Below are 13,717 nucleotides of genomic sequence, written 5' to 3' on the forward strand. Positions count from 1 at the left end.
TCTTCAGGAAAAAAATCCTTCATCTCTTGCATCTGAACTGCAGTGACCCCAACTTGAGGTCTATTTACAGCAGCCAAGTTCTTTTTGTTACATTAGGAGCTACGTTTAAGCATCTCTTGAAATCCCAAAGATCTCAGTCTTCACTTGCAATTTCTGAGGTGATGGTGATGAAAATACTACAAACTCTACCTACAGAAAACGTCCAAACTTGAGATTGGACTGGAAGATTCACAGTGTCTTAAGGGGAAGAAAGTTTGATAGAAAGGATAATAAACTGATTTTCATATTGAAATGTTCCTTTATTAATATATACTTTAAAATATGTATCTATGAAAGAGGAAAAACTTACTGCCTGGTGTTTTAAGCAGTTTGTTTTGTGATTCTTTTGTACAAAGGTAAGCTAGGTAGCTTACATAGTAGCAAGTAATTCAGTTGCAAATCAATTTATTGACTTTCAGAAAAATACTGAGTGGTAATAATAATTCCCTACATGGTATCAGAACTTATTAGCTCCAATCCTTTCCTAGCTAGAATGCTAGTTTACTTAAATAAAACAAAATAAAAAGCGAAGCAAAACTTCAGTGGAGTTTTGCAGTACTCAACAAAGTTTTTCAAATTGTCCTTGCTTCTTGATTTCAGTTTGTGCCTTTTCCTTGTCTGCTGGTGGACCCATAGAGGGACCATCTGCTTCTGCAGAAGCACTCTTAATGCCAGTGCTAGAGGGGAAGTGCTATGTAATAATGCATGCCTTTTTTCGTATCAGATACAGCAGCAACTTGGGTGGCAAAAAAAGCTTGGGATACCTCCAGAAACTTAGGTACTTCTTTGATAGATAGCATTCATCAGCTGTAAGGATTGATCAATTATGAGTGTAAGGAAGCCTTACAGAGGGCATGGTACTGAGATCCACTTCTCAAACTCTCATTAAAACAATCATATTCCTCTTGTTGTTGTGCTCTACCATGAAGCTGCATGCTCCAGTATACCACAAAATATGTAAGACATGGGCAAGCTGCCCGTGTGCTCCAAAAAACTGTTTTCAAAAAGCCTTAGGACTCATCCATACATATGAGGGGAACAGCCCTCTGTCCTGGGGGCTCTTGTAGTATCACCTTGTGCATTCTGCCTGTTTGCACAGAATCAGACTTTTTTTGCTTTTTGTCATATATTCAATATTCTTGCTAGGAAAATGTAACATTTATATGATGATCTCTTTTACCATTCTGTAAATACTTCAGTTTTTCCAATATGTCATTTAAAAGGAAGAAAATATCAGATTGATTCCATGCATCCTCAGCCAACAAATGGTAAACAAAACAATATCCTGGTTATACAGCTGGTTCTGTAACAGTTCCTATGAAGTGTCTGATGAAAGATGTAAGCACATAAGCAAAATAACTTTTTCAAGGTGACAATTTATGTTGTTTAACTTTTAACCTATGCTGCTTTTACATACTTCATGTTGTCAGAGAAACTGGTTGCTTGAACTAAAAATACCGCTGTGGAATTCTGACCTGACAAAAGCACTCTAGGAATTTGCTGCTGTGTCCACAGAAGCTAAAAGCAATGGGCTCCAGGATACCAGCTCACCAGTCACCACAAGAAGTCTGATCTTGCAGATCTCATCACTGGGTCTGGGTTTACATGGTCATGTTAAGTATCCACAGAAAGCTTTCTTGGATTTAAGCTGCCTTACAACAGCAACCTGTAGTTGCAGTTAGTCTTTTTTCCACTTTTAACGACTTCGCCTGTTGATTAGAATTTCCTGAGTACATGAAGGCTTTAGGTTGTGATTTTTTTCACTGTTTTTCTTTTAAGGTGGAAAAAATGAATCCATCAGAAATGAGAGTTGTATCCAAATGAGGAAAAAGGATCATAAATCTTCACTGACAAAAATGTTAAAATACTCTTGAAGCAGGGCAAAAAAAATCAAACTATTTAAGAAAGCACTAGGTCTAATAAAAACAATTTTGAATGCTATTTTCTTAACAGCTTTGTTCCTCATGTTGCAGCCTGTCCCAACTCACTGCTACACAACAGAGGAAATAATAAAATTGGAAAAGGAAAGGGAGAACAACAAAGATGATAAAGGTACAAAAGTGCTCTTATGTGAAGGACAAGTCACTGGAGCAGGAATCTTAATTTTGGAAAGGACAGTTTTCTTAGGTGACTGAAGTATTTTGATGGAAGTATTTTGGTAAAATGATAAGCAGCAATTGTGCTGAGTAGGGAATGGTTTTTTCACCGTCTCTAGTAAACACATGAATGTTTGGAGAGTATCTTCACTCACACAAGTGCAAGGGGTGCAACTCCTTGCATGATTTTTATGGATGTTAAAGTCTCTCATTCTTCAAAAGCAACTTGAAACTTAGGAAATAAATTCTTTCTCAGGATATCCCCAAGACTATGAATCAGAGTTCCAGGAACTTAATATTATACTCTTGCCATGCTTTTACAGCTTTTTTCTAGGTATGTATCCCCTGATAGCCATCATCAACAGGATGTTCCCAGCTGATCCAACACAGTTGTTCCATGAGTCCAGTATGTATCCATGATGAAAAACTTAACTAGCTTTAAATTCTTCAGGTCTCACCATAGTTCTGAGGTGTAGGTGCTGCAACAGTTTGTAATGATTTAACAGAAACACATCATCTAACAGGATTATCTTGTCACTTTTTAATTCAGCTGAAAACAAGGGATTCTGGCTCAAGTTCATCCTTGAACTCCCTACTTGAAAATTTTTCTCACTGACCATGGCTGCTAAGCAGGAATTCCCTTCAGGACCTGACAAAGTTATTTTCACAGTTTGTATCCAGGGCAAGGTTTTCTTTATCCCTGCAGTAAGTCAACAGAATAATTTTAATTTTGCCTGAGCTCTTATATATGTGCTCTGCCATTGTTTTAACGGTTTGCATGAGTGCAGCTCCTTAGTTCTTTCACAAGCATTTTCTTACAAATTCTCAACATCCTTCTTGACATTCCCTCATCCCTTCCTGATCAGCCTACATTTTTCAAAGAATTTAGGTTTTCCAGATATTTCCTTTACACATACAGCCAATTGACCAACTTCACCTAATACTTAAGGTGCATATCCAAAAACCTTTTTTGTTTTTTGCTCAGGTGAATGAAGATAAAATTTCTATGGAGTACAGCTTTGACACATGTTGCCACAAATCATAATATTAATTTATTTTAACAAATTTCCATTGGCACCTGTATACATGTGGTTCTCCTCTTTTTTGCACATATTCCTGCAGGCCTCTATTTCTTACTGTGTTGTAGTCAACTTACACACCTTGCAGCTTACTGCTCTATTTTCTTTTTTGTTTTAATGTCCCATAAATAGTAGTTTACAACCGAACAAATTATTTTCATCTCTAAATTCTCGCCAGTGTCTTGTCTGTGAAAGAATTTCTTCTTTTCATGTTAACAACTTGAAGAAAAGCTCTATACACCAGTCTGTTTCTGAATCTTTTTACTTTCTCCTTGAGAGTTACAAGTTCTTCGAGGCAAAACTGACTCTAGTACATTGCCTGTTTTTGTTTTAGCTTTCTTTCTTCTTCCCAAGTGGACCTTGTCCCAGTGAAATTCTAACACATTCTGTGCTCCTCAGCACCCCCCTGTTTTGCAGAGCATTGTTCCAGTCTCCTTGTCTTTCTTTTTTTGCCCTGCAAGTCTTTATTCTGCCTGGTATTTTTAGTCCTAAACACAGCCTAGGAAGTAATTTCAGGTTTTCTAACAGAACTGTATTTTACATTGTCTTAAAAAAAAAAGATTAATTATGAGTGGTGTGTTACCATTGAAACTTCTTAGCCTTTCCCCTAATTACAATTGCTTTCTAAATCTGCTTCTAAACAAATAACACAACTTGTCTCTGTCCTTCCCTGCAAGTGTGAAGACCAGTGATCTTTTACTAAATGTTTCACACATCTTTTCTCAAACCATTTCTCCCTCCCACCTGCCATTTTGCTCCTTACTGCAGCAGCTGAATTCTCCCATTCGTCTAGAAGAAAACTTGTGAGGGATTTTATCCAGCAACCCAAAGTCCCTGCTGCTGTATTGAGCAGGTGCTTCTGGGCCCAGGGTATCACCTTCTCATCCAGTTTGCTTTAATCTGGTCATACTGAGGGTCAGCATGTGATCCTGGAAGCAAATACCAGACCCTACAATTACAAGTAGCACACATTTCCATACAGCTGGCAAGCATGGGTTGGTGTGGGTATTGGATATGACTTCCAAATGCCATAAATCTAGACTATGAACAGTTTATTAAGTTATTAACAGGCAAATGAATATAACTGTCTTATAACAGCAAAACTAATTTTGCTTTTCAAAGTGCTAGTAATTATTCTACCCAAACCAGAAATATGCAGCAAATGGTCAGCTGTCACTTCCCTGGAGTTTCAGTGTTCCTTTAAAGACCAGAAAGTACTGCTAAAGGGCAGTTTTCACCTTACAGTTGTTGCATACATCTGGATCATCTCAGGTGGAAACCAGTAACTGCTGGTGGATGTTCTTTAAATTTTGAATTTAAAAAAGTCAAGTATAAAGAGCCTACTAATGCTTGCCTTTCTTGGGATCTGACTGGCCAACTTCAGTTTCACTTCTTTACTTAAGCTTAGCTATTTGCTGAATATTAAAAATAAGTGTTCTCTAGAGTTTTCTGCTAAATGGTTGTAGTTAAAGGTTAATATGAAGCCTTTTTAAGCTTCTTGGGAAGGGCCCACAAAACAAACAAATAATTATTGTGAGGAATAATTATAAAGGAAAATTAATTCCTTGTTGAGTAAATATGAAGGATTAGATATTGCAAATTAGCCTTGACAACTGTATCCTTGAAAGATAGAACTATGTAAGGCCTTGAAAAGAGCAAAAGCAGACTCGCAGAATAAATTAAATGCAATTAACTGGTGAGAATCTGTTTATTACAGTTCACTGTCTGGGTTATTTTAAAAAAGCATTTTTAAGGTAAAAAAAAAAAAAGCACTTTGGTAAATACAATCTCAGCCTAATAACTGATGTTACTTAGCCAAGAACTGAAGTTTTATATTTCAGGTTGTTGAAAATCTGCTCTAATATATGTCTTAGATGCTAGAATAGGCAAGCTTCTCCTGCCATCAAAGAAAACATACCCTAAACCCCAAACCAGGGAGAACTGACTCCACAAGATGACTTGTATGATCAGTGAAAGATCCTTTTACATTTTAAATACTAAAATAAGATCTATCTTCCCAGAATAACCCAATCCTAGCCACATTACTTCAGGGCCTTGCTATTCAAATCTTGCTATTTCCAGGAAATGGATAAAGTTCTTATTTCTCAAAGAATTTTGAAAAGCTTGATGTCAGCAGCTCCCTTTTGTTTTTCTATAGTTTTATTTTGTTGAAAAACAAAACAACATCTGCTTAGTCTTTCAGTGTACCAGAACAATCTAGGGGCCTGTCTGTAGTGACAGGGCGTGATGGGCAATGCCAACACTGCTGTCTCCAGCACAGCAGGATGGGGTAAAGCAGTTTGTTGTGTCTGCCCAGCAGATGTAAAGTCTGTGAAGGAAATTGCACAGTTTCTAAGATAATGAGGTACAGTTAGTGCCAGATGTGAATGTGGCAACTTTACAGTAAATAAACAATTCTGAACAATGAAGCTATAAATTGAAGAAACTTTACCTGAAGGAGAGAATGCAAAGGAAAGCAGAAGTTTGACTTAAGCTACTGCTGGTTTGCTGTGCAAGTCACTTCCTGCGTTACAGATATGCTACGCTGTGGCATCTTCATAAAATATTGTAAGAATTATAGATTTTTAGCAGTTATTCCTTATTAAAAGCATTGCAAGATGAGTGACTAAAAATCACCAGCAGTAAAGCCGAGGATAAAGTAAGCTGATAACAAAAAAATGCATCTTAGGAAAATTGATTTCCTCTGAATAGTCTGTATGGAGATTTGCTATGTGAATGCACCTTGGTTTTTTCTTCTAGAAAGTCTGGACTGACATGAAATAATACTGTGCAGAGACTCTTAAAGAAATTCAAGCTGACCCTGGGCTTTTGCCAAGCACTCTGAGAAAGGTCAACATACTGAAGTCGAGCTGCAGCATTTCACCTACTCGAGAGGTCAAGGGAAGTGTTGCATAAACTGACAAAGCATCCGAGCAAAGATTCTGAGAGCTGTTTTCGGATTTCGATTTCTAGATGCTGACTCACCCTCCACATACCAGTATTTTCTTAACAGTGTAGCTGAGGGGGGATCTCAGTGAAGATTTGTAAACGTGGCTCATCTGAACAGATGTATTTCAGTACTTCATGTGCCCTCACTTCTTCAGTGCGCCCAACGCGCCTGCATGGGGCTCGTGCAAAAGGACATACAAGGCGACAGCAACTTCTCCAAACAACTGAAAGCAGGCACCTCTCCCTGAGCAGGTCTCCTTCATACTTGCCACTTAGAAGCCCCTTTATGGGTGCGAGCTCCCAGAAATTGTTTCATTTTGCCAATTGAACTGATACAGCCACAAGCAGCAGTGTCTTATTAACAGAGCCTCGGGTTTCGTAAGGCAGAGTAAGTACAGAGCTGCTGAAAGCACTCCAGTGGGTGAAAGCTTGTGGCTTACAGTGCAGCTGAAGGTGTTATTTGTGTGAAGTTGGCTTTAAATTCTCGCTAGCAATAAACTACAGTCTAGAATAACTCTCTTTGCAATGTCGTAATCTTGTGTACTTACTGATGTTAAGGTGGGATCTTATTACATTTCCTGCCCTGTTCCTTTTCTTTGCAGCCAATATATGAAGCTTTGAGTGGTGTTTATAGAGTTTCAGTGTCCCAGTCGCTGAATGATTTAATTCAGTCATCATCCAAATATAGACCATTTAATCAGACGTAGCACTTGCTGGCCGCTTGGCGCTGGGACCCCCTTGTTGTCCAGAACCCAAGTATTTATAACTAGGTACGCTTGCTGTCATCAGAGCCCTTCTATTTACAGTGCTTAGCACGCTACGTGACACAGCGCAGCTGCAAATGCCACGGCGGGGCTGCAGGGACGCCGCTCCCGGCTCGGCGGGCAGCCGCTCCTCCCCCGCCGCTGTCCCCGCCCGGCCCCGCTCCGCCCCGGCAGCAGCGGCCCCTGAGGCGGGCCCGTCGCGGCCTCCGCCGCCATCAGCGGGCGCCGGCAGCGGAAGCGGCCCCGCCTCCGGCCCGGCCGGCGCGGGCAGCGGCCGCCATGGGGGGGGTGCGGGCGGCCGGGCGGCGGCTGCTGCGGCGGCTGCGGGGCGCCGAGGGGCTGCGGGAGACCTGCCGGCAGTACCCGCTCTCCTGCTGCCTCCTCCTGGGGCTGGGCACCGCCACCCTCCTCCTCAACCGGTAACCGGGCGGGCGGGGAGCCGGGCGCGGGCGGCGCTGCGCCTTCTCACGCAGCGGCTTTTCCTTCCTGTGTGTCTGTAAGGTATCTTCATGTTTTGATGGTCTTCTGGTCGTTCGTGGCTGGGGTCGTCACCTTCTACTGTTCTTTGGGACCGGACTCCCTCCTGCCCAATATTCTGTTCACAATAAAATATAAACCCAAGGTAAATATGTCTGTGAAGAGTCTTGTGCTTTTTAAAAATATGATAAGAACCTGTGTGGAGTAGCAATTCTTGCCTAAGCCTAGCTGCTTTCAGAAATATTGTGCGTCAGTACAGCTCATACACTCCTGGTGACAGGTGTTTTGTGGCATATAGGTGATGGTTAAGACTGAATTCTTCGCGTGTTTCTGCATAGGCCCGTCAAATCCACGTACGGCTGCAAAGCCGGTTGTTGGAGTGTCCAAGGATGTTGTTTCCTGCTTCTCTCATTGTACATTTTGAGCATTTGAGTAGCAGGCAGTGGAGAAACTAGGTTGTTGTTTGCTCCTTTAAGGGGGCTGGTTCTTTTCTAAAGATGCCCTCCTTTTCACAGGCCAGTGTACACTGCAATCAAAATTCTCTAGGCAGTACTGCACTTCAAAGAGAAAAGTACTCCCAAAGCAAATTGCTCTTTTCTAACTTAATTCAATGTAAAATTTCATAGGGCTAAAAAGGTACAGTCGCAATAGTTCAAGGCTATGAGTAAGGCGCAGAAACCATCTGGTCTGTTACTAGACTGATTAATATACAGGGAGGTGAGTGGAGATGTGAAAGGGTATCTCTGTCCTCTCACATTGTTTCAGCAGAAGCGATTTTTCTTTTGTGGTTCAGTTGTTTCTGATGCCATGCTTTGTTACCTTGTCCTGCTGGAAGAATAAGTTTGTCCTTATTCAGTTCTCTGGAACAGCATGCTGTGAAAGGAAATTCACAAATGTGTTGCTATATTAATAGATATTTTAGATATTTTTTATTTAGATATTGTCTAAATCTCTTAGCAGTTGGAATTGCCGGAGCTGTTTCCCCACGGTCACAGCTGTGCAGTATGTGGCAAGGTCAAATGCAAGAGGCACAGGTAAATTACATATGTGGCACTCCTAAGCTTGGTACTGCTGCCATTTGACACATCACAGTAGGAAACTGTCAATTGCACATTGTTACATAACTTCTCCATGCTCTCCTACAGACCTACTTTGCTTCTGGAAAACTATCAGCCATGGCTGGATCTGAAAGTGCCTTCCAAGGTTGATGCATCACTTTCAGAGGTATTGGTGCATTGTTTCTTTAGTACATTCAAATTCTGTGGGTTTTTATTACATGTCTTTGAAACCTTTTGCTTCTGGTTCACTAGATGGTTCATGTGTATCCCGCAGGTATTTTAACTTCTTCAGGTAAAAGTCAAATCAAATGAGTGTTTGCTGGGAGCAGGGAGCCGAGATGGCCTGCTTTTAAACATGGACTGCTTGTGTAGCAGTGCACCTAGAACACAGAAAAAATGTCTGCATAAATTGGGAAGAATATTGGAAAGATCAGTTAAAATTAAGCATGTCTGAGTCATTAAAAATTAAGGATTTCAGCCTGCTTGGTTTCTTGGAGTTGAGGGTAAAAGATGATTTGATCCAATTACAAAAGTTCTGTAATGAAGATGAGAATTTGATGATAGGGAGCCTACAAGAAAGATGGAAAAAGACTATTACAAGAGCGTGAGGGAATGGATTCAAACTGATAGAATAGGTTTAGATATTAAGAAGAAGTTCTTAACTGTGAGCATGGCGAGGTGCTGGAACAGGTTACTTAGAGAACTTTTGGTTGCCCTGTCCCTGGAAGTGTTTGAGGCAAGGTGGGATGGAGCAGCCTGGCCAAGTGGAAGGTGTCCCTGCTCATGGCAGGGTGTGGGAACTAGATGATCTTTAAGGTCCCTTCCAACCGAAACCATTCCATGAGTCTATTTAAAATCATCAGACAAAACTGTAATAAAATCTGCCTTAAAAAAGAAATTGCTGAATTTACTCAAAGAAGAACAGCATAAGTATCTTTAGTAGTAAGGCTGTAAATCAGAAGTTTTGTTTTGTTCTGATCTCTTAAAAAAAAAGAGTTGTTTGAATAGCTGTTTTTTGTTGGGCTTGGTTTTTTGTTTATTTCCTTGATTAGTAATTGATGAAATGTATTGAGAACTAAACAGATGAGCTTTGTGTTTTTTGAAGCTAGGAAAATACACAAGCACATATGTAGATTAATATCCATTTATTCAGAATTCCAGCTTTGGGGGATCTGTGGAAAGAGGATGAACAACTGGCATGGCAGAAGTGAATCAGTTTTTGTGTGTCAGTTCTTGCAATTAACAGCATGGTGTATGAAGTCAGAGCCATGTGTGTCTGTGGTATAAGCTAACACTTTAGTTCAGCTCTGTGAGACATTGTCCCAAGCATGGCCCACTGAAGGAGTGGGAGGAGAACGAAAACCTTGAGGAAGGCATGGACAGTGGAGGAATGTTTTAAAAAAAGAACAGGTAACAACTTGTTGACTTCCTTTAGTTGAGTGAAGTGACTTCTTCTGTGATTTCAGAAATAAACATTCTTTTAAAGTTACTTAAACTATTTTTTTAAACCGAGTTTAACTGTACTGAAATGACATTATTGCTGAATAGAATTTCAATAGACTCTTGCTTTAATAATAGAATATAAAATAAATGCATCTATGCATTTAATATTTTTAGGATTTGTGGTACCAAACAGCTGTGGCAGTCTAACCAAGGATGTTGTAGATGTTGAAGAACTGGAAATTTTCTTGTTTGGCTTAAATGGTAATTTGATGCTGAAAAGGTTGTTTGTAGTTTCTCTTTGCAAGTGATATGAGTAGATACCACAGTTATCTCCTTGGCATTTTCTATGTGATTGCTGTAGTTTCACTTTTACCAAAATAGTGGCCTTTTCTTTGCTGTTACTTTTCACTTCAGTGATGTGTCCCAGGCCCTGCTTTATTTAGCACTGGAGGTGTGGGTCATGTGTATCCGTGCCCATGCTTCTCATTCCTTTACCTGCTTTGTGTGCTTAACTGCAGGGAAGATCCAGGCCTGGGTTCTGGACCTTCCCAGAGCAGCGAGCCAGGGTCACCCTCCTCAATGGACCCAAACAAGTAGTCTGAGCCACCTTTTTCACCTGTGTTGGACAGATACTGTTTGGGATGAGAAATTTCATTGCATGGTTCCTCATTGCAGCTCTTCTCTAGTGGTGAAAAGGGTAGCAAGGCTCTGCCCACACCATATTCCTCTTGGCCACCTGCTCTGAGGATGCAGCGTGTCATGCTGGCCTGGAATTGGATAGCCTGCTTCAGGTTGGAAGGAGAGACTGCTCTTATTTTCTTTTGTGGGTTAGTCTTACATTAGAGAGAAGCTGATAAAGTGTGAATTGAATTAAGGTTAATTAGATTCTAAAGGAGTGCAGTCTGTTTCTAAAAAGCAGTTTCTTCAAATACTTGGAATAATTTTGGAATTTTTTTTATTATGTTTTAATTTTTCTAGTTCTTTTATTGGAGCTTGAAGAATTTTGGCAATATTCTCATTTTCAAATGTTTTTAATTTGAACCAGGTGCATAGCCTTCAAGCTTGTATTTTTCAAGTACTTTTCAGAATAACTTAATACACACTCAAATCAGAAGAAATTCAAGTTTTCCTCACAAGTATGGATTTTTCTGTCTTGGATTGTGATGATAGCTTGTCTCACTTTGAAAATTTATAATTTTTTGCAGTCTTGTTTTAGTCTATTCAGCTGCAGTGCGTGATTTAGAAGAATAACAAAACCTGTGCCTGTACATTCCTCCCCGCGTTTATGTTTGTTGTTCTAGTTGAACACTAAACTTCTCAACCATGCATTCATCAATATTTTATAATTTGGGCTGCATCCTGCACAAAAATAAAGCAGTGACCTAAGTATAATTTTGTTTCCAGTTTCTAATCCATTTTGCATTTCTTCAATGTTTTCTTTCTTTTTGAATTAGGACATATCAGTTGGTCAGTTTTGCATTGTGTATAATCCAGGTGTTACAGATGGTATAAAGGAGAATTTAATGCTGTTGTTCTGGTAATGAATTAATTTTTCTCTCTACAATCTCATTTTTGTTATGTGTGGGATGGTTACAAGTCAAATCTGTGGAAAGCTGTTCAGCTACTCTTTATCAGCATGCTGAAAAAAATGTCTCACTGGATCAAGGTGCTGCTGTCTTTTGATCTCATTTAATTCTTCTCAGGTTTTTGACTCAATTATTGGACTAGAGGGTTTTTTTTTTGTTTGGTTTTTTTTGTTTGTTTGTTTTTGTTTTCTAAAAGCAAGAAGTAGAGAAATGCCTGACAAGAAATCAGTTATTGCCTGAATGTGCACTTTGCAAGACCTGAACTCTTGCTGTAGCACAATGGACCGTATGCTTTCTTATTGGAATGGCTTCTGTCCCCATAAAGTGGCCTCAGCTGTCAGGTTGTGCTGTCTTTTAAGGCTTTATAATTGTTATTGTGGTTTATGTATCAAATCCTTGCTCCTTTCTGTTCTGATTGGGCCTGGTAATTCTGACCTGCTACTGATTCAGTCATCCTTTGTCTGCACAGTTCCTCCTCCTGACAGTTGGGGTCGGTTGTGTGGCAGTCCCCAAAAAGCTTGTCTCAGCAGCAAAGACTGACTAGCTTGCAGTGTTGCAGTGCATGCTAGAAAATAATTTCTCCTTTTTTTTTTTTTTTTTTTTTATCAGCTGCTCCTTATATTGCTTCCTGCTGCATTTGGTTTTATACTTGTAATCTTTTTCCAATTCAAAGCTGCCCGCGCATAGTAAAACCAGTTATTTTACTGGTTGAAAAAACAATGCTTGAAAAATAGGTAGGCTTTAAATGAAATGACTTATCATTTGTATTTAAAACTGGAGGATAATACTTTACAGACAAGGAAATGGCTTATCATTAGCTGTCATTTTTTGAGGTGTCCCATCTACTTCATTGGCGTGTGTGAAGTGTGAGCAACTGAGCCTGCATAATATTTTTGTTGTTGATAGAATGGAAGTGGGTACACATGTCCTGCTTCCCCAGTGCTTCATGAAAGTGCAGTGGATGATGTAGCTAATTTTTTTCTGACCAGCAGAATCACACTGATACAGTCTAGAATGGTGATAGAGTTGAAGGAAAAACAGTATGGACTGCATGTCTTGAAATCCAGAGTCAGTCAATGGCTTTTTACTTCTTGAATGCTTCTATTTTTTCACACAGTAGCTCTGCTTTAACTTCTGTTCAGCACCTTAGTAGAACGGAGCATCACACCTAACTGCCTCTGCCATGCCATGTGTTTAATTAATTTGCAAGCAGGGGCTGCTTTCTGTGCCCACACATTTTATTAGGACCATATAGGTAACCTGAGTCCTTGTAGAACGTGTCTCTCCTGATATCTTGACCAGCAGTAAGTGGACTCCAGTGAAAAGTGCACTTTGAGTTAGTTGTCTGTCTCTGTGCATGCTGTCTCTGTGTCTTTGCCTGGTGAGATTGTCTGCAATGTTCTGTGGAAGCAGTACCATAAAGCCTGCACTTACAATGTGGCTGTGGAAGAGAAACACTGACAAGTCTGTAAAATGGTTCAGCTGGGGCTCAGTTACTACAACATGGGATGAATCTGAAGGAGACTTTGTCTTTCACTTTTGAGTGGGAAGGGTCATCAGGTCTTGTACCTTTTTTTACTTTCTTTGCTTATTTAATAACCATGGGAAGATGAATCTCAGAACTATGTTTTGCTCAGGCAGCAGTAAGGATCAGATCTCTCTCTGTTGGAAACAATTCTAGTGCCTTCAGAGGCCTCTATAAGGCTACAGAGGAAGAGAGGGCCAATAAGTTATGTAATGAACTGAATTTGTAGTGGCACATTCATGGAAACGTTGATAGACAGACTCTCAGTTCAGAAATAGTAGTCATAAATGAAGAAAGCTGTTTCAATAGGAGTTAATTGTATCCCTTTGAATACACGGTTCTGTGCTTGAAAGCTCTGCAAGTGCACTTTCCACTCCAAACAGAAGATGCTCTGCTGCTGTTGCTCCTGATGGGGAGGCACAGAGGAAAAGTGGAGGAAGAAGGAAAAGGGCTCCTTCAATAGATAGATGGATTTTTTTGCAAGCTTTCTGTAAGGCATTTCTTCTGAAGAGTGCATTTTGAGCCTTGAAAGAGGTTTATTTTGTTAGAAACTGCATGAAGAAAAATAGTGTCACAATACCTGTGAGACTGAGATTTCTGTGGAGTAAACTGGTGGCTCATGTAGTGGCAGTGCTATGGAAGGCATCAGGGAAATTGGTTTAACTAGTCTAATATACTGCTTTTAAGGCCAATGGCCTGTG

General features: G+C 40.0%; 1 protein-coding gene across 4 annotated transcripts in view; it reads left to right on the forward strand.

The window, feature by feature from the left end:
• The first annotated feature begins 7,190 nt into the window (after nucleotides 1-7,190).
• SNX14 (sorting nexin 14) overlaps nucleotides 7,191-13,717 on the forward strand; it is a 45,416-nt gene continuing 38,889 nt past the window's right edge. For 2 of the 4 annotated variants that reach the window (XM_059842510.1, XM_059842512.1), the window contains exons 1-4: nucleotides 7,191-7,346; nucleotides 7,429-7,549; nucleotides 8,362-8,438; nucleotides 8,550-8,628. In XM_059842510.1, coding sequence (XP_059698493.1) covers nucleotides 7,207-7,346; nucleotides 7,429-7,549; nucleotides 8,362-8,438; nucleotides 8,550-8,628 — 417 coding nt within the window. In that variant the 5' untranslated portion in view covers nucleotides 7,191-7,206. The remainder of the gene's footprint in view (nucleotides 7,347-7,428; nucleotides 7,550-8,361; nucleotides 8,439-8,549; nucleotides 8,629-13,717) is intronic. The other 2 variants (XM_059842511.1, XM_059842513.1) reach the window with 1 other exon arrangement.

The sequence above is a fragment of the Haemorhous mexicanus genome, chromosome 3, assembly GCF_027477595.1.
Source record: "Haemorhous mexicanus isolate bHaeMex1 chromosome 3, bHaeMex1.pri, whole genome shotgun sequence".
Classification (NCBI taxonomy): Eukaryota; Metazoa; Chordata; class Aves; order Passeriformes; family Fringillidae; genus Haemorhous; species Haemorhous mexicanus.